The 24,372-nt window shown below is 36.8% G+C and overlaps 2 protein-coding genes across 2 annotated transcripts in view; one reads left to right on the plus strand and one right to left on the minus strand.

The window, feature by feature from the left end:
• LOC140166610 (lipoxygenase homology domain-containing protein 1-like) overlaps positions 1 to 14,995 on the minus strand; it is a 138,682-nt gene extending 123,687 nt beyond the window's left edge. Inside the window, 1 exon segment of the mRNA XM_072190111.1 lies at positions 14,846 to 14,995. The gene's annotated coding sequence lies outside the window, so the exon portion shown is untranslated.
• A 490-nt stretch (positions 14,996 to 15,485) lies between these two features.
• On the plus strand, positions 15,486 to 24,033 carry LOC140165774 (uncharacterized). Its single transcript, XM_072189098.1, has 5 exons — positions 15,486 to 17,335; positions 18,001 to 18,282; positions 19,150 to 19,392; positions 22,612 to 22,689; positions 23,703 to 24,033. Exons 1-5 carry the CDS (start codon positions 15,845 to 15,847, stop codon positions 23,769 to 23,771), a joined length of 2,163 nt encoding a protein of 720 aa, XP_072045199.1. The 5' UTR covers positions 15,486 to 15,844; the 3' UTR covers positions 23,772 to 24,033.
• Positions 24,034 to 24,372: the final 339 nt, after the last annotated feature.

A 24,372-nucleotide genomic window follows, 5' to 3' on the forward strand; every position in this document is an offset into this window, starting at 1 on the left:
GATTGATAACATGGATGGCTTGTCAAAGTAAGGTGGATCACGATTTCATCATTATCCACTGATTTAATTTGACTAAATTGGCTAGCCAACCTTTAAAGGTCATGGTCAAGATGACAGCCTTGTAAAAATGTGGCAAGTTGTGACAAAACCAGGATTTTTATATTTTTTGAAAACAAAAACTACATATTACAACAGCTTTTGAAATTGTCACCTAGAGTGGTTCAAAATGACGCAAGTATGTGTTTGCTTAATATGTGGTTTCACTAAAAACATACCGGTGTGTGTTTGTCATTCAATGGTTTAGCATAAAAATTTGACACTGAAGGGGTCCCTTCCTTCCCCTCTCTTTTGAGTTTGTACACATTGGCCATATACCCCAAGTACTATTATAGTACTACTGCATATTAGAAGAATGTCAATTAAGGGCTGGGGTATGAACGTTTGGACAGTATTTATTTTGGGACATCAGAGCACATCAGACATATCGAATTGCATTCTGAATACGAAGAATGTCATTCTGATATCAAATAATTTCGATTTTTGAAATTGCAATTTAATACACATTTTATGGCAAATCATTAAAAATTGATATTTTTGATATTTAACAGTACTTGAAGTAAACTTTATAAATCTGATGATTTATACTTAAAGTGTATGTAGGTGGGATGAAAAGCAGACGATCAATTGAAAATTTTGACCTTTCGTATTGAAGATATGGATTTTTTTTTCCCAAAACACCAAAAAAAATAGGTCTTTTTGGGAAAAAAATCCATATCTTCAATATGAAAGGTCAAAATATACATACACTTTAAGAATATATCATTAGATTTATATAATTTACTTCGAGGACTGTTATATATCAGAAATTTGAAAAATATCAAATTTTTATAATTTGTCATAAAATTTGTATTATATTGTGATTTTCAAAAATGAAAATTATTTGATATCAGAAAGACATGCTTCAGATTCAGAATGCAATTCGATAGGTCTGAGGTGCTCTCATGTCCTACAAAAAATACTGTCGAAACGCAATAAACGCTCATTTTAGATCCCTTAAGAAATACTATCTTCTCATGCACATAAGCTGGTGAATCAAAACCAATTTTCAAGATTCCCACATGACATATTTTCCCATTCCCAATTTAATTACCATGATCCTTTTTTAAATCCTTCAAAATGCCAAGGACATGAAATCTATAAAATAAAATAGTGTTATGAAAATGAGGAGTTTCAATATGAAAAAGGCCAAGGTGATGCAGCATCTTTTGAAGAGGAACTTTAATATGAGAAGTAGATTATAAACAGACATGTGACAACTTTGATCATCATTTTGATGACATGGGAAAATACTTGGCCATGTCCGATTCATTTACATTACGGTACCATTGAAAAGAAGCAGAACAGTGGCTTAGGAAGATTTTCAATATGGGGGGGGGGGCGGAGAAAATGAAAATTTGTTGATGACACATTCTAGGGGGTGCCCGAGGGGGCCCCCTTCTGAGTCAGAAAATGTTTCAAAAAATACATCAAAAACACCCATTTTTCATGGTTTATGATGACTTTTTTTTAACTTTACCTGGAATTATTGGGGGGGCGGGCGGCTGAAGGGTAATGGGCCTGCACCAAAATTATTAAGGGGGCTGAGTCCCCCGGTTCCTAAGCCTATATGCAGAAACTGACAAAAATTAGAATATAGGCCTACAATACATTAGTGTTGGCCGATCCCGATCTGTGAATCGGAGATCGGTGCCGATATGGACTGCATCGGCCTTGAATCTGAATCGGCAGATGAGCTATCAGCTGCCGATCTAGCTTACCGATCTCTGAACTTGACAGTAATAAAAGTACACAACAATTCTTTAAGCTTACCATTACTTTCTTATGTAACATTACTACTATTTAATGCCAATATATTTCCAAAAAACTTTGTTACCACCGCAAGAATCATGTCGTTTCATACTGTATTTTATAATATTATCCACTCAGTGACAACACTCCCGACTGTACAGTGCGTCCCTGGGAAAAATTTGTAAACACTTTAACACTCGACACGCGCCTTCATGTCGGGTTTCCCAAGGTGAATTTGAGGGCATGTTATTTTTAGAATCGTGCACATTCGCTATTCCTCCTCACACGGACGATTTCATCTCTTAATCTCCGAACACGTGAATTCTTTCTGTAAACAACTCTGCACAACCAATCAGGATGGGAATTCCGCGGTATTCCCCAATACGTCATATGCATAAATTATTATAATATCGATGGAGCTGATTTAGCGGCAGGGTCATCGAATCAATTCGCGCAGTGATTCGCCTAACTTGGTACACACGCAAATCAAAGTGGGGTGTTTTATGGTATTTTATTTGGGTTGATATTGACATGAAAAACCTCTAAAAACGGTCATCATATTACATAGTTACAGGTTTGGGGAATTTTAAGCTTTGACCGTTAACATTACTTGGGCCCGACTTGAATGAACTTGTACTGGTTGTAGAATAACATTTAAGGAATCTGAATCGGGATCGGATCGGCCCGATCTGCTCATTTTCAGATCGGAGATCGGCAGATCCGATCTTGGGTTGGATCGGCCAACACTACAATACATACTGGATTTTATTGGATCTGGATGCTGTACTCCGATTAAGCAGGACAAGCCTACATCACATCAGAGGGAACTGATTACTATGATCAGAGGGAACTGATTACTATGATCAGAGGGAACTGATTACTATGATCAGAGGGAACTGATTACTATGATCAGAGGGAACTACTATGATGTTGAAATTATCTCATTGTCAATATCATGTTATACAAAATGTAATAAATACATTGCATAGATAAATTATATATATTTATAAATTAATATTAAGAAAATATTTGAACTGTTCTTGTATGATAATTCAGTCAATGCCCTATACATACAAACATCTTCAAGACCTATATCCATCCATGCATTATAGTTTTATACTATTAGTATAGCAGTGCCATTATTTGTGTGTTGTTCATTAATGGAAGATTACCCTTGTTGTCATGGTAACTAACCAAGCTATACATTTGCTGGATAAGTAGCCACAGCGACTTATGCAAGCCTCCACTAACCTTTAAATTACATGTATGTAAGGCTAGGTTTGTCTTCACGGACCATGTGTAACTATGTGAAACCAATTTTGCCACATGGGTTTATGCCATCAGCCCATCTCTATTACAAGTAGATGATGTATATGTATCACATTCACAGACGTTATACATTTATAAAAATTTAACTTTTTCTTTTGGTCAACATAGGCGTAGATCCCGGGTGGGGGGATACCCCCCCCATATTTTGCCAGGGGGGAGCTTACTTATTTGTGTCTTGTATACTATTCATCATATACCCCCCTGCATAACGAAATTCAACAATATTCAATATCCAAAGCAATATCCTCACTACAACAGGCCCCAAAATCAGAACTCCCCCACCCCACATAATTGCAAATTGACACAAAAGCTTCATTCCCATTTATTTCATCCAAAACGGTCCTGTCATACACCTTCCCTAATCAAACATATTTCTCTTGCATTTGATCATCTTCTACTCTTCCCTCGAAAAATCATTATAATACCAAATCTACACACCATGGAATTCACCATATCACGTCCAAGCTCACATTGGGCCCCATTCCTTTTTTAAAGGAATTTTTATTTAGGGAAATGGAAGAAATATGGTTCATGAAAAATGGCAAAAAAATAAAGAAAAAAAGGGGGCTACAAAAAGAAATCCTGCATACATGTTTATGTATTGTACCACATAGATTGTTCAATGACTAGCCTAAATATTTTAATAAAAATCATGCAATACAGACCCAGAAAGCTTAAAAAACGTTTGTAAAAAAACAAACAAATCCTGTGTGGTACTCCCACAATGTCAATGGGAGCTTTATAGTATTTTGCAACTCCAGTGGTGGCACCAAATTTTTTTTCAGGGAGGGGTAAATTTTCAGGAGCAGGAAGGGTTGGGAAAATATGAAAATGTGCAATTTTCATAAAAAAGATTTTAAGAAATTGGAAGAATTTTTGTTTGGAATGGGAAGAAAAGCAGGAACATGGGCTGGCACATATATGGCTTGTCCCCCTCTTCCAGCACCATCACCCACAGGCATTTTTGCCTATTTTAATTTCTATGTATAATGTAGGCCTGCTAAGAATACGCGATTTTGGAGGCCAAAAAACGCACCCCGATTTTCTAAAAAACGCAAAAATCCGCGATTTCTCGCCAAATACGCAAAATCAAAAAAAAAAAAAAAAAAAAAAATTTTTTTTTTTTTTTTTTGTGATTTTTAATTTTTTTTTCGCGGATTTGGAGAGTCCCTGGGCCTAACATCAAGTGCTACCATCATTCAAAAAAATTTAAAAAAATAAATAAAAAAAATTAAGAAAATAAAAAATAAAAATTGCGTTTTTAAAAATATTTTGCGGATTTTGAGAGTCCCTTGACCTTGAGTGAGGTACTGCAATCATTTGTGGCTGATTTAAAAAAAAAAATTGGAAAAAAGATACAAAAAAATTACAAGTTTGTATCCAAATGGGACCGATTTGTAACTTGTGTTCACTGCATAGTCTATTGAAGATATAAAAATGCATTGGTTTTGTACACAAGTCTGTATCTTAGATAGATTTTGAAGTGAACACAAGTTACAGATTGGTTCCATTTGGATACAAACTTGTAATTTTTTTTGTATCTTTTTCCTATTTTTTAAAATTTTTTTAATGATGGTAGCACTTGATGTTAGGTCCAGTGACTCTCCAAATCCGCGAAAAAAAATTAAAAATCGCAAAAAAAAAAAAAAAAAAAAAAAAAATTTTTTTTTTTTTTTTTCAAAATGTCAAAAAACGCAATTGGAGCCAAAATACGCAAATTGCGGCGCAAATAACGCAATTGCGTATTCTTAGCAGCCCTAGTATAATGGTACTCTCAATGGCAGCACCAGAATATTTTGGGGGAGAGGGCACGAAGGGAGGGGGGGGTGGCAAAATAAAAAAAATTGCACAAAATTGCTGCTAACATTTTTGTAATTTGGGGGTTTCACTGGAACAGGGAGGTAGGGGAGGGAGGGGGGAAGGAAAATATTTCCCCCATCCCCCTGTAGTGCCGCCACTGGGTACTCTATTAGCTAGCTGGTGGCCTGGGCAAAGGGCAAAAACCACTCAATCTGACAAGACATCAAGGGTGAAAATAAGAGAGCTTGAACCAGGCAGGGCATAGAAAAAGGCAGTAACATGGGAACATAGTTCCCAGAAAATGTTAAGAAGTGGCAGAAAATAAATGAAGTGACTGGTAAATTGCACATTATTTTCTAATTTTCATGTGTAATTGTCAATTTGTGTTCTCTAATGCTCATATCGGTGCATCAAAATCATATTTTTATACCCCATCAAGGATCAGGTTACCTTTAATAGTGATAAACACACTGTTGAAAATGGCAGAAAATTTCCTGATTTGCTGAAATTTGGTCATACATGTAGTTCCCAGAAAGGAAAAATTATTCCTAAGCTCTGGAACCAGGGGCCACTTCGGCAGAAAAAAGTGGCCCCTGTTTCACCAAGATTTGAAGAAACCAGGGGCCACTTCCAATTACCAAGGAGCCAATAAAAATACAGATATGCTGATAATGCTGGATGGGTTAAATAAGTACTATGGTACATGTATTTGCTTTAAAATTTGATAAGTGGTTCACTATCCAGGGGGCAAGTTTTGTGAGAAAAGTGTCCCCTGGTCAACTACAACTGAGATGGAACCAGGGGCCATTGCAGGGTTTCTGGGGGCCAAACCACTCCCGTCTCCCGCTTAATTTCACCCTTGCAAGTACGGTACCGGTACACTAGACTGACCAGGGCTTTGGATATAAACTTCAGAGTGAGCAATTACATGCTAGTTGCTAAGCACCAGTTTTCTAATGTAAGCACTGAACATGCAATTTCACATATCTAGTAAACTGTATAATATAATTGTTATTTAATGTGTTCTTGCCCAATCTATTTTAAAATTAATTAGTAAATAGGGCTTTTTTTAAGTTGACAGCTAATGGACAAGACATTTAATTTTAAATATTAAGCTATTGCTTACAATTGGTACAGTGCTCGGATCGGCCGATTTGACCTGATTGGTCAGCCGGGGGTCACTCCCATTGTGGCCTGTACACCATCCGCGATAATCAACTTTTGAAAAGCACCTAAACAAGGATTTAACCCTTGGCTAAAACGACACCCTAAACAGGGATTTCATTCCTAACATCAAATTTCATACCCTAAATTTCATTTCAGCGTATTTAGAAATTGCAATTTTGCTACCCTTTTTCCAATTTTTCATGTTTTTGACACCCTAAACGCGATACTGCCACAGATCGTGCCTACCCACAAAAAACGACCCTTTTACACGTTTTCATTATCGCGGATGGTGTACAGGCCACAATGGGAGTGACCCCCCCGGGTTGGTCAGACACTAAAGTACCATTCATCGCAAAATTGATGTTTTAATTAAGGGTAGACGAGGTATTGTTGGTCGAAGCAACCTAAAAATCGATTTTCATTATCTAGATCAATATATTATTGAAAAATAACACCTTATATTTGCAAAAGTTCATTCTACAAATCGTATACTTTGCAAACTTGCTTAATTTATTGTTGTTAATGAGTTATGTACGTTTCACAAAAGTGTTGTTGTTTCAGCCCTCTTTACAATGTAACTCAAGAACCGCAGCACCTATAAAAGTATATCTGTGATATTTTAATTCTTCTACACACTACGCTATGAATTGAGCAATGCAGTTTTTGCCAAAGCTCTCTACCATTAAGTAAGATGTTGTGAACTACCAAATCACAACAGTTTAAAATAATTAATAACCTTAAGGGGGTACTACACCCCTGCCCAATTTTGTGCCTATTTTTGCATTTTTCTCAAAAATTATAGTGCATTGGGGACAAGTAAGATAAGTATATTATAGGGGCAAGGACTACAACTACTGCACTGGAAATTTTATTTCAGCACAGACAATTGTGGAGTTAAGCGCTTCAGACTCCAGTATTATGTCGATATTATTGTATGTACAATATGTATGCGTTATTTAATCTATTGCCATTCTATTTCAGTAATGTTTAAGTTCTAACGAATGTTTGATGACGAAAAATCGATAATATGTTACATACAATATCTAGAAGAAATATATTATCGATTTTACGTCATCAAACATTCGTTAGAACTTAAACATTACTGGAAATAGAATGGCAATAGATTAAATAACGTATATATTGTACATACAATATTGTACGCATAATAAAAAAGTCTGTATACTGCTTTAAGCTAGCTTCAGACTCCGAGTATTGTACGTACAATATTGTATGCAACATATCTACGTTATTTAATCTATTGCCATTCTATTTCCAGTAATGTTTAAGTTCTATCGAATGTTTGATGACGAAAAATCGATAATATGTTACATGTAATATCTAGTAGAAATATATTATCGATTTTACGTCATCAAACATTCGTTAGAACTTAAACATTACTGGAAATAGAATGGCAATAGATTAAATAACGTATATATTGTACATACAATATTGTACGCATAATAAAAAGTCTGTATACTGCTTTAAGCTAGCTTCAGACTCCAGTATTATATTTACAATATTGTATGCAACATATCTACGTTATTTTATCTATTGCCATTCTATTTCCAGTAATGTTTAAGTTCTAACGAATGTTTGATGACGAAAAATCGATAATATGTTACATGTAATATCTAGTAGAAATATATTATCGATTTTACGTCATCAAACATTCGTTAGAACTTAAACATTACTGGAAATAGAATGGCAATAGATTAAACAACGTAGATATGTTGCATACAATATTGTACGTACAATAAAAAGTCTGAATACTGCTTTACAGTCACAAATTTGGGAAAACCAATATTTGATCAATAAATCAATAACTACTTGCTTTGAGTTGCTGAATTTTTAGTACAGTAGTTGTAGTCCTTGCCCCTATAATATACATCTTACTTGTCATCAATGTGCTATAATTTTTGAGAAAAATGCAAAAATAGGCAAAACATTGGCCAGGGGTGTAGAACCCCCTTAAGCTATGAAAAAAGTATGTCACAAAAGAGCTAGGGTTGCAAATTTTTAATCACATGGCCCTATGCCTCTCTGAAATACATAAATTTAACAAAGTCAAGGATATGCCGTGTTTTTGATGGGTTTTTTTCTCTCTCAATATTTTCCAGTTCATAACACATCTGATCTCTTAATTGCAATCAACCAAAGCTTACAATGGTACACTGACAAAAAATTGTCCGATTTAGTCAATTGCACAATAAATTTATATTATGCCATTTAATTTCCTTAATTTTGTGACAATCCTTTTATTATTGTACCGTTGAAGTTATCCAATGCCTTAGGAAAGAACTGTGACTTAAGGGATCTAAAATGAGCGTTTATTATTTCGACAGTATTTTTGTGGGACATGAGAGCACCTCAGACCTATCGAATTGCATTCTGAATCTGAAGCATGTCTTTCTGATATCAAATAATTTTCATTTTTGAAAATCACAATATAATACAAATTTTGTGACAAATTATAAAAATTTGATATTTTTCAAATTTTTGATATATAACAGTCCTCGAAGTAAATTATATAAATCTAATGATATATTCTTAAAGTGTATGTAGCAGGGAGGAAAAGCCGACGGTCAATTGAAAATTTTGACATTTCATATTGAAGATATGGATTTTTTTCCCAAAAGACCTAATTTTTGGGGGTTTTGGGAAAAAAATCTATATCTTCAATACGAAAGGTCAAAATTTTCCATTGATCGTCGGCTTTTCATCCCACCTACATACACTTTAAGTATAAATCATCAGATTTATAAAGTTTACTTCAAGTACTGTTAAATATCAAAAATATCAATTTTAATGATTTGCCATAAAATGTGTATTAAATTGCGAATTTCAAAAATCAAAATTATTTGATATCAGAATGACATTCTTCGTATTCAGAATGCAATTCGATATGTCTGATGTGCTCTAATGTCCCAAAATAAATACTGTCCAAACGTTCATACCCCAGCCCTTAAAGTAAATTCATCAATTACTGAACTCCCTGAGATGTCTTTTAGCAATAAATCAATGTTGATTTAGTTAGCTTGTGCAGCGTGAGTGCCCAAGCAAGTTTTTTTCAAGTGCTATACGATGACTTGCTGCACAATATATGCGGTATAGAGACGTACATTGTACGTATTACATTGAAAATCCAATGAAGCTTGGCGTTGTAGGGCCCATAAACCTGCAAAATCATCAATTATTGTGATCTTTTGAGACTTAAATAAATTACAGCTCTATTTGTATGCCAACCCATGGGCGTCATACAGCAATACGCATTAAGGTGGCATGCAGGATCTAATCACTCGAAGTGGGAAATTTTAGACATTGTTTTGTACTGTATCTTTTTAAAAGTAATGAATGATAAGTACATAAAAGTATACATTTTCAGGTTTGCGTTTGTTAGGTCATCTGTGGTCAAAGGTCAGGTCAAATTTCAAACTGAGGGCGAAAGTCAGGTCAAATTGCAAAAAGCTGCAATCGAGCTCAGCTGTGAGGAAAGTGATCCCAGCCAAAGGACACAACCTGATTTTGAGAGGTTTCCAGCGGTAACTTTTTTTGAGAAAAGTGGGGGGGATGAGGCTGTGGATCATTAATGCCCTTTTAACTTCATTCATAATTTTTCACTTTTTAAACTCAATTTTCGACGTTCGTCACATTTCCTTCTTTTAAATTTGAACACAGAACATAATTTTAACTGTATCTTTTGTTTTCCCTATCAAAAATCAAATAGCCTATGAAGGAAATACCGATAGCGACCAATCACACTAGCGCACGCCGCACAATCATGCGATGCCCAAATACAGCAGCCAGCATCTGTGTTAATTGTTCGAATGCATAACACGTCACACGGTCATTGTATTTACTTTTACTACATTGTACGTCACGAGACGCGGTCATTATACTTTTTCAATAATCTGCATTTGTGTCCGCATATTTTAAAGTCAATTAAAAGTTATTCTCTGTGAATGTGATTAATTGGATTAAGCACATCGCGTATATTGAGGTTATGAATACGGTACGGTACGTGAAAATAACTACAACGGTGTTTGGACTCAGAAATTCAATTTTTTTACTGTCAATGAAGGTGAAATTTCATTCTTTCATATATCCCGACTTTAATTAAGGTCCGTAACCCGATCGACAACATCATCCCCCCACCCGATTTTTCTCATTGTTGATGAGTTTTTGGTATCATAGGTCATTTCGCACTTTATTTTTAGTTTTACAGACTTCACTTAACCAAAAGAAGATCATATTTTTCTCATTACCATCCTGACACTCCAGTCCAAGTCGATGTATTTCCAAAGAAATTGTGAAAAAACAACCTAGTAATTGTGGTTTACCAGAATATAAATAAATTCGAATTCTGTGTAGAATGTGCATCTTGGCATACATGTAGATATAACGGCTTTGGTCGACAAATGATGCACCTTTTACGGGGTTAAAACTATCATAGTGCATCAACTGCAGGGCACAACCTCTTCATGTCTTACATTCAAACTTGATGTTTATACTACAACTTGTACTTGCAGTAGAAACTTCAGTTCCAATAATTGGAACTCACAGCTCCGACCGTGAGTTCCAAGGAGCTATGTGTATGTGTCGCTGCGATTTAGTGGTAACGGTTCGCTATCTCTAAGGTTCGCTATCCCTAAGGTTCGTTATCACTAATTACGAAAAAGGTCCACTATACCTAAGGTTCGATATCACTAATTTTGAAAAAGGTTCGGTATTCCTAAGGTTCGATATCACTAATTTTAAATAAGGTTCGCTATCTCTAATTTTAAATAAGGTCCGCTATCACTAATTTATTGAAGGTTCACTATCACTAATTTAAAATAAGGTCCGCTATCTCTAATTTTAACAATCCCGGTATCCCTAAGGTTCGCTATCTCTAATTTCAAATAAGGTCCGCTATCTCTAAGGTTCGCTATCTCTAAGGTTCGCTATCACTAATTTCAAATAAGGTTCGCTATCTCTAATTTCAAACAAGGTTCGCTATCTCTAATCAGTGTCCGATTTACAAATTTTTTCCTACCTGCACTGGTGCATGTAGCCCAAAATTTCTACATGCACAGCAAAAAGTGTGCATGCACCAAAATTAAAGCAAACATAAAATCACATTGAATCACGATCATTGTCAGTTAAGCTTCTAATAATATTCCCGGCTCCACTGTCATTGTCATTTTTATGCAGATCACTCGCCGATTTCTTAGCCAAAACACTGGATGCTGTGGCTTCATCTGTTCTAGAACTAGTCGCCCGACGAGGTGCACGATTTCAGAATGATGCAAGTGTTTTTTGAGCTATTTCCTTTTTTGCTGGACATTATTATGATTATTTTCCGTACGTAAACAAATATTTCCCACGGTTTAAATTCCGGTTCTTTTTTTTCAATGAAATGAAAGTGACAGCTTCTACATGTGCGAGGGTATCGGGAATTGGTGGATGACGTCACATTACGCTAGCCCCTCTAAGGCCGTGTAAAATTAATATTTTGGTTCTCGTCCCTCCTCCTCAATTTCTGGGATTTGTCAGATTTTTTTTTTTTTTTTTTAGATTTTTCAATTTTTTAGACTTTGGAATGATTTATGAAATCTTCATACATATAAATAAGTTTATTAGAGAACAAGCATCACTTCCAAGTCTTTTTGTGGTACTCTAGGGGTTTATCCTCAGAATCTCACATTTGAAAAAAAAAAAAAAAAGGGCCTCATCGCTTCCTCGAGCACTGTTGGAGAAGACAAAAAACTACTGACAATGCTAATTAACAAAAAAAAAAAAAAAAAAACACCTCCCTCCCTCATCAATTCATGAAAATCCTCTGGGCGAGAACCAAAACATTAATTTTATACTAGAGACTGACCGATCAGGTCCTTATCTGAATCGGCCGATCAATTATCTCTTTGATCTGCCGATTCGATCGCCGATCGCCGATTACCAGTTCCCCAATTGTAAACAATGGCTGCCATCACCGTGAGTAAATTTCACCCGTATGTTGAAAGGGTACTTGTACGCAAAGTATTACCATAATTATGTATGCTCTGAGCACAAAAAACACACTCCCATATGCATTTAAAATACTGAATTTGATCATGATTATTAATAAGCTCAATTTACCTTTTCCCCCTGATGTCCCAGTCCATCGAATCATTCGATCGGCCCATTTTAATATTGTGTTTACGTTCAAGTCAGTGTGAGTTTTGCACACGGCCCGTAGCTCTCTCCAATCTGACACGCACGTGTGTAACCCGGAAGTGTTGAGTTTTGCACGCGACCCGTAGCTCTCTCAATCTGACACGCATGCGTGTGTAACCCGGAAGTGTTGAGTTTTGCACACGGCCCGTGCACGCACGTGTGTAACCCGAAGTAAGAACTACAATTGTAATGTGCATGTGGGGAATTACCTGATTATCTCAGCTGCGTGCCTGAATCACAGTATGATTTTATGTTTATCGCCTACAAAGCTTGTTCTTTTGCTACATTTCGCTTGATTTAACTAGTCTAATTCAAAGAAATATACCAATAAATGAATACTTGTTAAGCTTGACTTTTACTTTCATGATATTGGGTGATCGGTGCATTACATCGGCGGATGAAGGAAAAATCGGCCAATGCAGATCACTACCGATAAGCTAATAATCGGCCCGATACGGAAGCTACCGATCTGATCGGTCAGTCTCTATTTTATACGGCCTAAGGGAAGTCATAGTCTCGGACCAGACTGTATGTGGCTATCTCGAATGTTCGTTAGGATCGACAAGTATCAGACCGGCGCAAACTGGCTGTGTAGGAGACTAGGGAAGTCAACGAAAAAGTGACAGTTCTCACGTGATAGGGGTATCGGGAATTGCGCGATTTGCGCCAGCCCTTCTAATGAAGTCAGGATATTGCGCTAAAAATAGATTGGGTTTTTCCAAATCGGACTGACTGCTTGTTTACTTTTGTATATTGCCTTGTCATATCGCTAGCGCTAAAATCGTACATGCACGCGTGCAGGCAGGTAGTGAAAAGCTGCATGCACAGAGTGAATGTTACATGCACTGGTGCAGGTATGCAGGTGGTAAATCGAACACTGTCTCTAATTTAGGGCCTATAATAAGGTTCGCTATCTCTAATTTTTTAAGGTTCGCTATCTCTAATTTTAAATAAGGTTCCCTATCTCTAATTTTAAATAAGGTATAGATAGCGGACCTTATTTGAAATTAGAGATATCGGACCTTATTTAAGATTAGTGATAACGAACCTTACATGTAGGTATAGCGCACACTAATCAAAATTAGTGATAGCAAACCTTAATTAATTAGGGATAGCGAACCCTAAACAAAATTAGTGATAGCGAACCTTAGGTATATAGCGGACCTTTATTGCAATTAGTGACAATGAACCTTTATAGTTAGAGATAGCGAACCTTCAATAAATTTGTGATAGCGGACCTTATTCAAAATTAGTGATAGCGAACCTTATTTTTAATTAGTAATAGCGAACCTTATTTAAAATGAGTGATATCGAACCTTAGAACTAGCGAACCTTATTCTAAATTAGTAATATCGAACCTTAGAAGTAGCGGACCTTTTTTTAGGTTTAGCGAACCCTTTTCTCTATTAGCGGGATTCTGATCTCCATAGACTTTACACGTTAGTGATAGCGAACCTTAGAGATAGCGAACCTTAGAGATAGCGAACCTTAGAGATAGCGGTCCTTTAGAGATAGCGGGAAGTCACCGATTTAGTGTGCATTCACCATATTCACATGCATACATAGTCGTGGAATGGACTTTTCGCTGCTCTTAAAAATCACTCAAAAAATCATCTTTTTATTTAATTTAAATATATTTTGGACAAAAGCTGATGCATAGAATAAGTTGAGCAATCATAGATGACATACATCATTGACACAGGTTTCTAAAGTGAGTATTTTACTAGATATACTTATGCAAACTTGCCAAAATAAAACCTTTGGAGACACCCTATGCATGCTATGGGAGTACAGTATCTACAACTTGAGAACAAGTCGGTCCTCAAACGTTCGAAAATGTGTAGTTACAACTATATAGCACAAGGATCTATACGGTGATTTTTTTATTTTGGGTGGATCACCGTATATAGGCAATTTACATTGAAAATACATGTCACCCATACACCACGCAATTGAATAGCAGCCCGATACTGCACAGGTTCGCTTGTTACCAGTTGCTCTCGTCTACATGTATGACTATGTAATCGGCTATCGCGGAGCCTAAAAAACGTGGCGCACATATCATGACATCGGGAATTGACGCAAATTTTACGGTAAAAGCAGTCATACTAATACTAAGAGAAAATATTCTAGGTATGACTTGTTGTACTAGTTTTATACAACTATACAAACTTGTGCAAATAGGACACATTGCCATTGAGGTTCCTAAATACAGTTGAATAGTAACTCTTCCATATAAAAAGCTTACCAGTCATTTCAGTTGCACCATTGCAGTGTTGTGGCCATGTTGACATGTATACTACATTGTATTTGTAGTGCATGAGTGTACAACTGTAGCTGTATGGGTGTACACATTCATTGACATTGTGCAAATGACAACATGCATGCATGATGAACATCACTGAGTACTGAACTGAAGTGCTATCACAACACATGCTCATTCATTGGTGGTACTGCATGCCATGCCATGATCATGATGTATCTAAAAAATAATCCACGAAATACTAACCTGCTGTAATGTTCAAGTTCAATGTCAGCACACCCCGGTCATAATATTAATCCAATGATAATCCTATTGAATTAATCCACGTGAATCAATCTGGGAATCAGTCCACATGCATCACAATCACACAACACGGAGAAATATGAGCTAGCGTTGCTTGTTGTCGACGTTGCCTAGTAAATAATTCTATTCATAGCAGCTTCAAAAAAGCTTTGTTTTCCCCTTTTTAGACAACATTTGAAAATATGTGACAAAACTGTCTTATGAATCTTATTATTAGATAAAAATAAATCTTAATTTACATTACTTTTAGCGAAATAAAGTAAACGTTTAAAACTTTATTGCGCTATAAATAAAATACACTTGTTTATAATCTAAAAATAGTTCAATCAATTATGTTAATTTTGTACCGTTGCAGAAATGCGGATGACAGGTGCATATACAATTTATCATTAGATATTGCAACTTGAGAGTGAAATTAAATTAAAATAGAAATGAAAAAAATATATATTTATACCATAAAATTATAATTAAATTACTGAAATAAGTAATTTGTTCAATATTGACACAAAATTCAACAGCAAATTCTATTAAAATTAATAAATACGAAAAAGTGGGCGGGCTCTTTATTAGATTGACAGACACGCGCAATCCTTCACCCTCTCAGCCATGTTGAATTTAGCAACATAACAAAAGTGACCCCTTATCTTGCTCAAAAACGTCCCTGATTGCTGAAACTTTTACCAAATCAGAGCATCGGATTCACCATCAGGTTCATGAACTCTGTGAGAATAAATTGTCGTCATTTGGGCTTCAGAAAACAACGGGAAAAGTGTGTATAGAGAAGGAAATTACTCACACGAAATAGCAATTCGGACTGGCACTGCAAGTGCAAAATGTACGTACGGTAGTAACCCGCATTTTAAGCTTACTGAAGATCTCGAACAGCAGAGTCTAGAGTCGGAGACATCACTGCACAGCAGCAGTTCAGTGCACAAAGCAAATATGGCAGGGACTAGTGGTGATGCCAGTTCTGTTGATGTTATTCCAATAACAATTATGAAGCATATGGATGAAGTACAAATACCAGGGTTTATTCAGTCAGGAAAAGAAAATAGAACACCGCCGGATCATAATTTAGAATCTTACGAAAATTTCAAAGAATACATTGAAACATTTCTCATTGAAGTATATCGGTGCAAAGTTTGTAAGTTTAACAGTGCAGTTAAGCATATGATCGGAGATCACATTAAAAAATCTCACTTGGATACATCAGGAAACGTGAGAGATACTTCCGTAAACACTGATGCAAACAGATCGGGCAGTGGTGATCAAATTGCAGGCACTTTGCCGATTGTAAACTTGAGTGATTTAACTACTCAACAAAATGATACAGTTTCATTATCCAATGCGCTGGAGGTCTTGATGGGACTGGGGAATGAATGCTTAGAGAACATCAGTGGAGATCAGGGGAAGAAGACACCAAAGAAGAAAAAACAAAAGCGACAGAAATCGCAAAGTGGCGATGAGTTTGTGAATGTCCCAATATCAAACAGTAGCACTAGTCCTGCTGTCAAAGTTCAAGTACAACCCCCACCAGCTGTAGCTAGTGATGCCATTGCCGCTGCAGCTGCTCTTCATGAAATTTATGAGGATGATGTTTCCATGGGAGGAGCAGAAAGTGATGATGCTGAAGACCCGAATGATCCAACATATCAACCACCTCAAGCTCTACAAGAATCACCACAATCTGTTGCAGAAAACAATGCACAAATTATGAATAAAACAGCACCAGTACTTCAGTCAGTTGATGTGTCTGCCATAGCAAAAACAGCAGCACTATCAAACCCTGATGCCACCACCATAACAGTTGTCCAGCATAGCGCAGGGGAAGGACCACCGACAACTATTCAATTCAAGAAAAGTAGCAAAAGTGATGCTATCATCCCTACGCGCGAATCTCTTGGTATCGTATCTCCTTTTACAAAGACCAAGTACCACGGTTCAAAAGTATTTGCTTGTGATAAATGTCATTCGCGGTACAAGACGCAAGAGGAACTTGTTCGTCATGTCTTAAAGAAGCATAACAGAAGCAGGAAGTTTTTGTGTGAGATTTGTGGTGAAGCATTGGCGACAAGAGCGAGCGTCAGGCATCATGTCTCGCGTAAACATCCGGACGACACTTCCATGTTTAAATGCGAACACTGCGATTACATGACGAGATTCGAAGCACGAATGAAGATCCACACCAGCAAACACAATTCAGAGTTCTTTTGTGATCTCTGTAATAAGTGTTATGTAAGCCAAGAAAAGCTACAAAACCACTATCTTTCACCGATGCACAAGAATGCCTTGAATCCTATCATTTGTGAACATTGTGGATATAGTACAAAGAAAAGAGACAATTTCTTGGTCCACATGAGAAAACATACAGGAGAGAAACCATACACATGTTCACAGTGTGACTATGCCAGTTCTGATGGGAGTACTCTCAAGGTATGTGTAGTACATATATGGTGTATTTTGTTGGTGTTTTATTGTTTAATAAATCTCACATTGAAAATTTACTACTTTTTTTTCAACAATTTACAACTTAAAAGTGTTGATTGTAGGGCTCAGCCGATTATCGTTTTCGCCGACTTTGGAGAACCACTGGACCTATTCTGAAGTGCTACAATCATTCATAGACATAGTTAATTTGAAAAAAAATATTTGGGAAAAAAATTGGTTTGTTATCCTTTATATACATGTACATGTAGGTCCACTGGTCCAGTCACTGCAGTGGTTCTCCAAAGTCGCCGAAAACTTAGAAACCTAATAACATTGATATCGGATCGATAGACAAAGCCATATCGGTTAAGCCCTAGTTGATTGTACATCTTTATGAAATGAGATTTAAATTATTCTTGCCAGACAGTAAAAAACAGACACTCCAATAGGTATGAATGTACAGTTTTTTAAAGCTGAAAAATTGACATGCCACCCAATTCCACTACATGTACATACCGGTACTGCAATGTATGATATTTTTGGAGTTTCTTTATTTATTGTCAGCCTAAGTTAATTCTCCAATCAAACTGTAATTTAGAGATTCCAAAGTTGTACTACTAATTTAGTAATTTTCTAATTTATGATCATTTGATTTTGTGGTACCCATGCAGAAACATGTGATGGCCAAGCACTCCAACATCAGGCCCTTCAAATGTGAAGTACCCCTATGCAACTTCTCATGCGTCGACAAGAAAGGTCTCACCATCCATATGAGAAAACACACAGGAGAACGTCCATTCAAGTGTCATATGTGTAATTACGCAGCCAAGAGACGAAGCGCCCTCAACGTCCATATGCAGACACACAGCAAACAGATTGACTCGCTGGTGAAGAACGAGGTGCAGCATCAGATGGGAATGAAGGGGAAGAGTCAACAGCGTCCACCAACAGAGGTAAAGCACTACAAAAGTACATTGTAGAAGATTACTATTGCATTAGGCCAAGACATATGTACATATTCCAGTTGAAATCTATACGGTAACCCTTCTATATTCCACACAAGGATTGTGAATTTCAAATTGGGTTTACCACTAAATTATTACCTACATGGGTGACTCTTTAAAAAAATCTAGTAAATCTACACACCCTGAGTGGAAGATTTAAAGGTCCCGGTTTAAGGTGCTACTACACCCCTGGCCAATTTTGTGCCTATTTTTGCATTCTTCTCCAAAATTATAGTGCATTTGTGACAAGTAATTAAGATATGTACTACTGCAGTAACTGCACTGAAAATTTTATTTCAGCACAGACAACAGTTATGGAGTTACAGTCAAAAATGAGGGAAAACCAATATTTGATCAATAAATCAATAACTACTTGTCTTGAGTCACTGAAATTCCAGTGTGGTGATTGGATTCCTTGCCCCTATAATATATACATAACTTTTGTTACCAGTGTTTTATTAGTTTTTGAGAAAAATGCAAAAATATTCGCACATTTATCAAGGGGTGTAGTAGGCCTACCCCCTTAATGTCATGTCTTTAGGTCCCGGGGGGTTCACTCCCATTTTGGGAGTACATGTAGTACAAAGAGGTCATTTTCACTCTAGATTTCACAATTTTTTAGTCCTAAGGTCACTGTATTCATCACCCTTGGCATATAAATTCCAACTTTCCAATATAACAACCCCCTCCTACAGTACATGTAGGTACTACATTGTAGTATCCCTCCCCGAGTCGTATCAAACCCAGAGTCATAATCCCTCATTCTGAAAATACTAAGATCTACATACGATACAAACCTTGACGTTTTCTTTATAGGTTGCCAGCTATGAGACAGTCAGTATCACAGAAGTCACCTCCCTCTCACCACAAGTCACCACTCAGCTTCCACAGGCTGAAGCCACTGTGGCTGCAGCACAACAGCAATTTGCCACCATGAGTAATTACCAACCAACTCTTGTACAAATGGATCAAGGGTCAGAGGTCATGAATGCGCATGGACAACCTGCACAGGTGGTGGCAAATACTGGAGGTGGGAACCAGCCATCGTTTGAAGTACAGGTACACTCAATTACTCTTTTGTTGTTTGTATTTTTTCCAAACCTGTGGTACATTTGTAAATCAATGCTAGATAAGATGTTCAACTCTATAATGAAAATTGATGATTATACAATTCCTGGGGTTTGGAGACCAGGCAAAGGTGATGAAGACACTGTAGTTCAAAATTAGGGGACTTTTGGTGAGAGATTTGACACCACTGACAACTTTGGGTGAAAAAGTCCTTAAAGAGAAAGCCCTCCCTTCTGGAAGAACCAAACCTGCCTGGTTATCAAATTAATTAGTGACAAGGTTATGATCTCTGAATTTGTGAGGTGCTAATTGATGTTTTAATGTTTTTGCCTTAATTAGCACATCTGTCAAATTCAGAGATAACCTAGTCACTGATTAATTTGATAACCAGGCAGGTTTGGTTCACCGACTGCTCTGGCAGGGCTTCCTCTTTTTAAAACGGAGGGGGTCATTCAATGAGACCTGGAAAATTGTTGGTTCAAAATTTTAGATTTTGTGGTATTTGAGGAAAAAAAATCACATGCAATACATGTATTAAGAAACCAATGGGTTCATTCAAGTGAATACATTTGTTAGCATGAAAGTTCATCTGTATTGGTAATCCATATTATAGAAAGATTTGAACTCTTGATATATACAAATATATTTACTTACTTGTTTGTATTGAGATCAACTTGAGCTAAAATCTTGATATGAATAAATTTGTCTTTGAAAAGAGAGTTAATTGATTCATGACATGCAGAACAGGGTCATTGGGTGCATCCACCAGGGACTGTCTTTTGGAATTTGCAGGAGAGCATTAAATAGCTCTTCTGAAGCTTTCAAGGAGAGCTGTTTAGAGCATTTACAATAGAATGTATGGAGAGAATAGTCAACTAAGGAGAGCTAAAAATCACTCTCCTATCAGATTTAAGGAGAGCAGTAGAGAGTGATTGCTCTTGCTCTCCTCAAAAGACAGCCCCTGATCCACTTCTTGTGAGTGGACATACCCTTGATTTAATTTGATGGGATTTGATTTAGTTGGGGGGGGGGGTAGGTCACTTAGACAGTTGTCCATGGGGGGGGCATAATTAGGGAGGGGCACTGATTAGTTCAGACACTGCAGGATTAGGGTTAGGATTGAGTGAAAGACATGAAAGTAAAATTGCTCCAAAAGTTATAATCCCAGGATGTGTGTTCATATAGATGAGGCAAATCTCAAGGGCATCAAACTTGCAGTGAAAATTACACAACATTCTGCATTTCTCCTGAAAGGGCAGGTCTATAGCAAAAACAACATCATATCATTGGCAAGCTAATATTATGAGGACAATGAAAATGACTCCTTTTTTGAGAAAATAAGACTTTTAAAATTGATATTCCGCAAAAACCAACTTAAGCGGTGAGTTCCTTCGAACGAGACAGATTTGGCCTAGAAAAATGGTGACGTCATGAAATGAGATGTGCCCGCTGTGAGAAAAGGGACTATAAACGCTTTAAATGGACAGAACGTATACTGTTGTTGTTCACAGAAAAAAAATCCAAATTAAGTAGACATTACAAATTTCATGGTTTTAAAAATATGGATAAAATCAGCCGCTTCTTTTTTTATATATTAGACAATTGTGATATTACAATTCATATGTATATCAATATCATGAGAAATATTAGGCCTAAAAAATAAATACATAATTTGAGCTTAGAATTTCATCTGAGACTAGCATATAAACCGTGTTAAGTCCACAAACTCATGTATCTGATTTCCCTGTATATTGCAATGCTATAGTTTCAGTTGGATGAAATATTACAAAGCAAACGCATAGAACCAATTCCTGTGTGGGCTTTGTTCCCGAAAGAGAACAATAGTGTGCATATTGTTACGAGTCGTACTTGACTCTAGGCCAAAATCACCTTTTACCCAAATTCACACGAATGCACAACACAAATACACTGTTTGATTAAGCTAATAAAATCTAAGTCTTTAATTGAAAGCCAGTTATGATTGGTACAATATATGACAACAAATGCACATACATAATAATCAAATATAATCACTCTTTAACTATTTAGTACTTAGCCAGCATTCTTCTTCTTCTTGGTGATCATAAAGTTCTTGCAATGTTCTGGACGACTGATGTAATATATCCTTATTCACTTGTCCTGCGAAAATCAGCGAAGTCCAGTGTACACTTGCGTTTATAAATCCTTGCGTATAAAATCCTCATACGAAAATGGTGTTACTTTCTCCTAAGTACTAAACTCCTTGCGTCGTTCTCCAAACACATTCGTAATTCCTTGCGCAGTTCTCCAAATCACTTTACTCCTTGCGCCGTTCTCCAATATTAAACTCCTTGCGCTGCTTTCTCCAAACTTGGTGCTATTTCCACCTTTCACACAATATCTTCAGGAAGCAGGACTGCGATGCAGTTGTCCCCACTTATTTTGACAGTTGCGTTGAATCAAAATACCAGACTTCAGCAAGTCGACAGAAGAATATATTTCCTTTCTTGGAAGAAAAAACCCCCATTCTATTATGGGCCATTTACTACCTTCAAACTATGCTAAATCTGGGAAAATCCCAAGTCTTACTTATAACATTAACCTTTCTCATTACATCACTTCCTTAGGGGAATTCCATTACATCACTGTCACTTTACAACCTCAGGGGGTTTCCAAATATTCCAAATTAGATATGATTCAACTTGTTTTGCTCAATTTGAGAGGAAAATGTCATCACTCATGTAACTTTGTAAACAAAGATAAATCATCAAATTAAATTACTCAGGGCACATCACAATATTGTTATGCAGCATTGTTATGGTAAGTGATAGTACAACTCATTGTTGCTAATGTCAAACTTGTCAAAGTGATTGTGATTGTATGATGAGAGCACAATAAAGTGCCCGCTTCATTTACCTACGTCATCAGTCAAACGGGGGGAGAACACGACCCGTACGCTTCATACGGGGGAAGAACACATACGAGGCTGAACTTTACCCTCACAATTTCTCCTTTTCAGGAGAAATACGCACACAAAAATTGCAACAAGTGTAATGTAATAATTATTCTCTTCGAATAGAGATAAACTTGTTTTTGCTATAGATCTGCCCTTGAACAGATAAAAAGTGATAATAAAATTTTACCACACATTTAAGAAATTTGATTTTTCTTTTTAAATAAAGTAGATCTCATTCATGTCTGATGTGTTGATATCCTTCTTTACCTCTGCAGTCACAAATTTCTTCTGCAAGCACCATTCAGGGCCAGGTTGCAACACCAAGTGGAGCTGCACACACATTCACAGTTCAGGTGAGTCGAAAAGTGATGCAATCAAGTCCGATGTCGGACAAATCACAATTTTAATTTTGCTATTTGGTGGTATTCGCCTATTGCATGGTTCCGCCATGATGCAAGGAGAGCCTTGATCTGGCATTACAGTTATGCAATGTTATACGACTGGTTCAATTCCCATTCGTGCATGCTGCCAGATTGAGGCTCTCCTCGCATGTGGCAGAGCCATGCAATGGGTGAATAGGCCATTTTCAGTGCTACATTTTGCAGAAACCCCATTACAATTGGCTGATTAGTTCCAAAGATATGAGCAGTTGAATTCCCAAAACAATAGAATACAAAAGAAATCCTTTCTTTCATTTGGACATCTCAAAAACGATATTTCGGACATGACTCATTTTGCTTGATCACATCACAAATGATTTCCTTCTCGGCAGACAGCAGCAGAGGTGGAATGAAGGCATGAAGCATCATAGGGGCAACAAAGTCAAATTTGAAAGTTGTGGAAATAACGGGGAGGTAACAGGGTACATTGCCCCTCTTGCCTTGGTCCCCGGACCTTGGCCTTAGAGGTTTCACAACACAAATATGCCACAAGTTGGCTAACAAACAGGTTGCCTATTGGAGGTCCCTTTGGAGGTCAAAATAACATTTTAATATGTACAATGTATATTTCAATAGGTGTTAACTTTGTTTTGATAGAGAGCTTGTGATTTCCAAACGTACATTTCAAACGCCCATGCATCTATTCAAAATCACTCTAATGTGACGGCCGGGAGTTTGAATAGAATATAGATGCACGGGTGTTTGAAACGTACGTTTGGAAATTGCAAGCTCTCTATTATACATGTCCTTGTACCTTGTTTTTCTCCCATTGGTTGCTGAGTCACGTCTGCCCTATTTTACTTTGCTAGTGTGACACTTGTATTTTGGATTCATTCCTTGATTTCGAGCTAGTCAGTTGGAAGATGCTGACTAGTCTTTTTGATCCAGTCTCTGCTAATAATGATTTACTTTTCTTCTCCTCGCAGATACCAACAGCCCAGATAGCACAAGACACAGAACAAGCAGTGACTACAATATGGCAGTCTATGCAGTGATAACATGACAAGTAGTGTACAGGTTTTCTGATGCATGGAATTAGACTACATCTACTCCATAAACCCTCTTCAGTAATTCATATTACCATATCAGTAACCCAGTAAAAACATTATAATTATAAGAACTGCTTTATCTTAGTCCGACGTGTAGGACCTTTTTTTTTTTTTCTTATTTACCAGACAATGTTCAGCTCAGACTATGACCACTATCTCATATGGCGCAAGAAAGACGAATTGCGAAAGTCCAGTGACCGCGCCGCCCTTTCGGTGGGGCGGTTAGTGGACTTTCGCGGTCAATCTTTCTTGAGCAATCAGAACCTGCATGAGCAGTGATAAGTACTATAGTTGGTAACTGAGAAAAAACAGGTCCTATTCGTCGGACTACGTTATCTGAAAACTCTGACATCTCAGAGTAGCAAGGTTGAGCTGTATGTGGATTGGTAAAGAATCTGAATATGGGTTATAAGATGCACGCAATTGCGATGCGATCAATCTAAATGAGCCTGATGACGTTCAAAATTCATTTTTCAATTTCATTACATACATGTAAGCTTACATAAGTTTTATTTTGCTGAAAACCCCATCATAATTGGACTTGGGT

Source organism: Amphiura filiformis, chromosome 12 (genome assembly GCF_039555335.1).
Source record: "Amphiura filiformis chromosome 12, Afil_fr2py, whole genome shotgun sequence".
NCBI classification, from domain to species: domain Eukaryota; kingdom Metazoa; phylum Echinodermata; class Ophiuroidea; order Amphilepidida; family Amphiuridae; genus Amphiura; species Amphiura filiformis.

What these genes read in the sequence shown, in the direction of transcription:
- LOC140165774 (XM_072189098.1), top strand. Translation starts at nt 15,845, where the DNA reads ATGGCAGGGACTAGTGGTGATGCCAGTTCTGTTGATGTTATTCCAATA. An exon ending in CTGATGGGAGTACTCTCAAG is followed by an intron (nt 17,336 to 18,000) that starts GTATGTGTAGTA and finishes GTACCCATGCAG; the next exon opens with AAACATGTGATGGCCAAGCA. An exon ending in AGCCATCGTTTGAAGTACAG is followed by an intron (nt 19,393 to 22,611) that starts GTACACTCAATT and finishes TTACCTCTGCAG; the next exon opens with TCACAAATTTCTTCTGCAAG.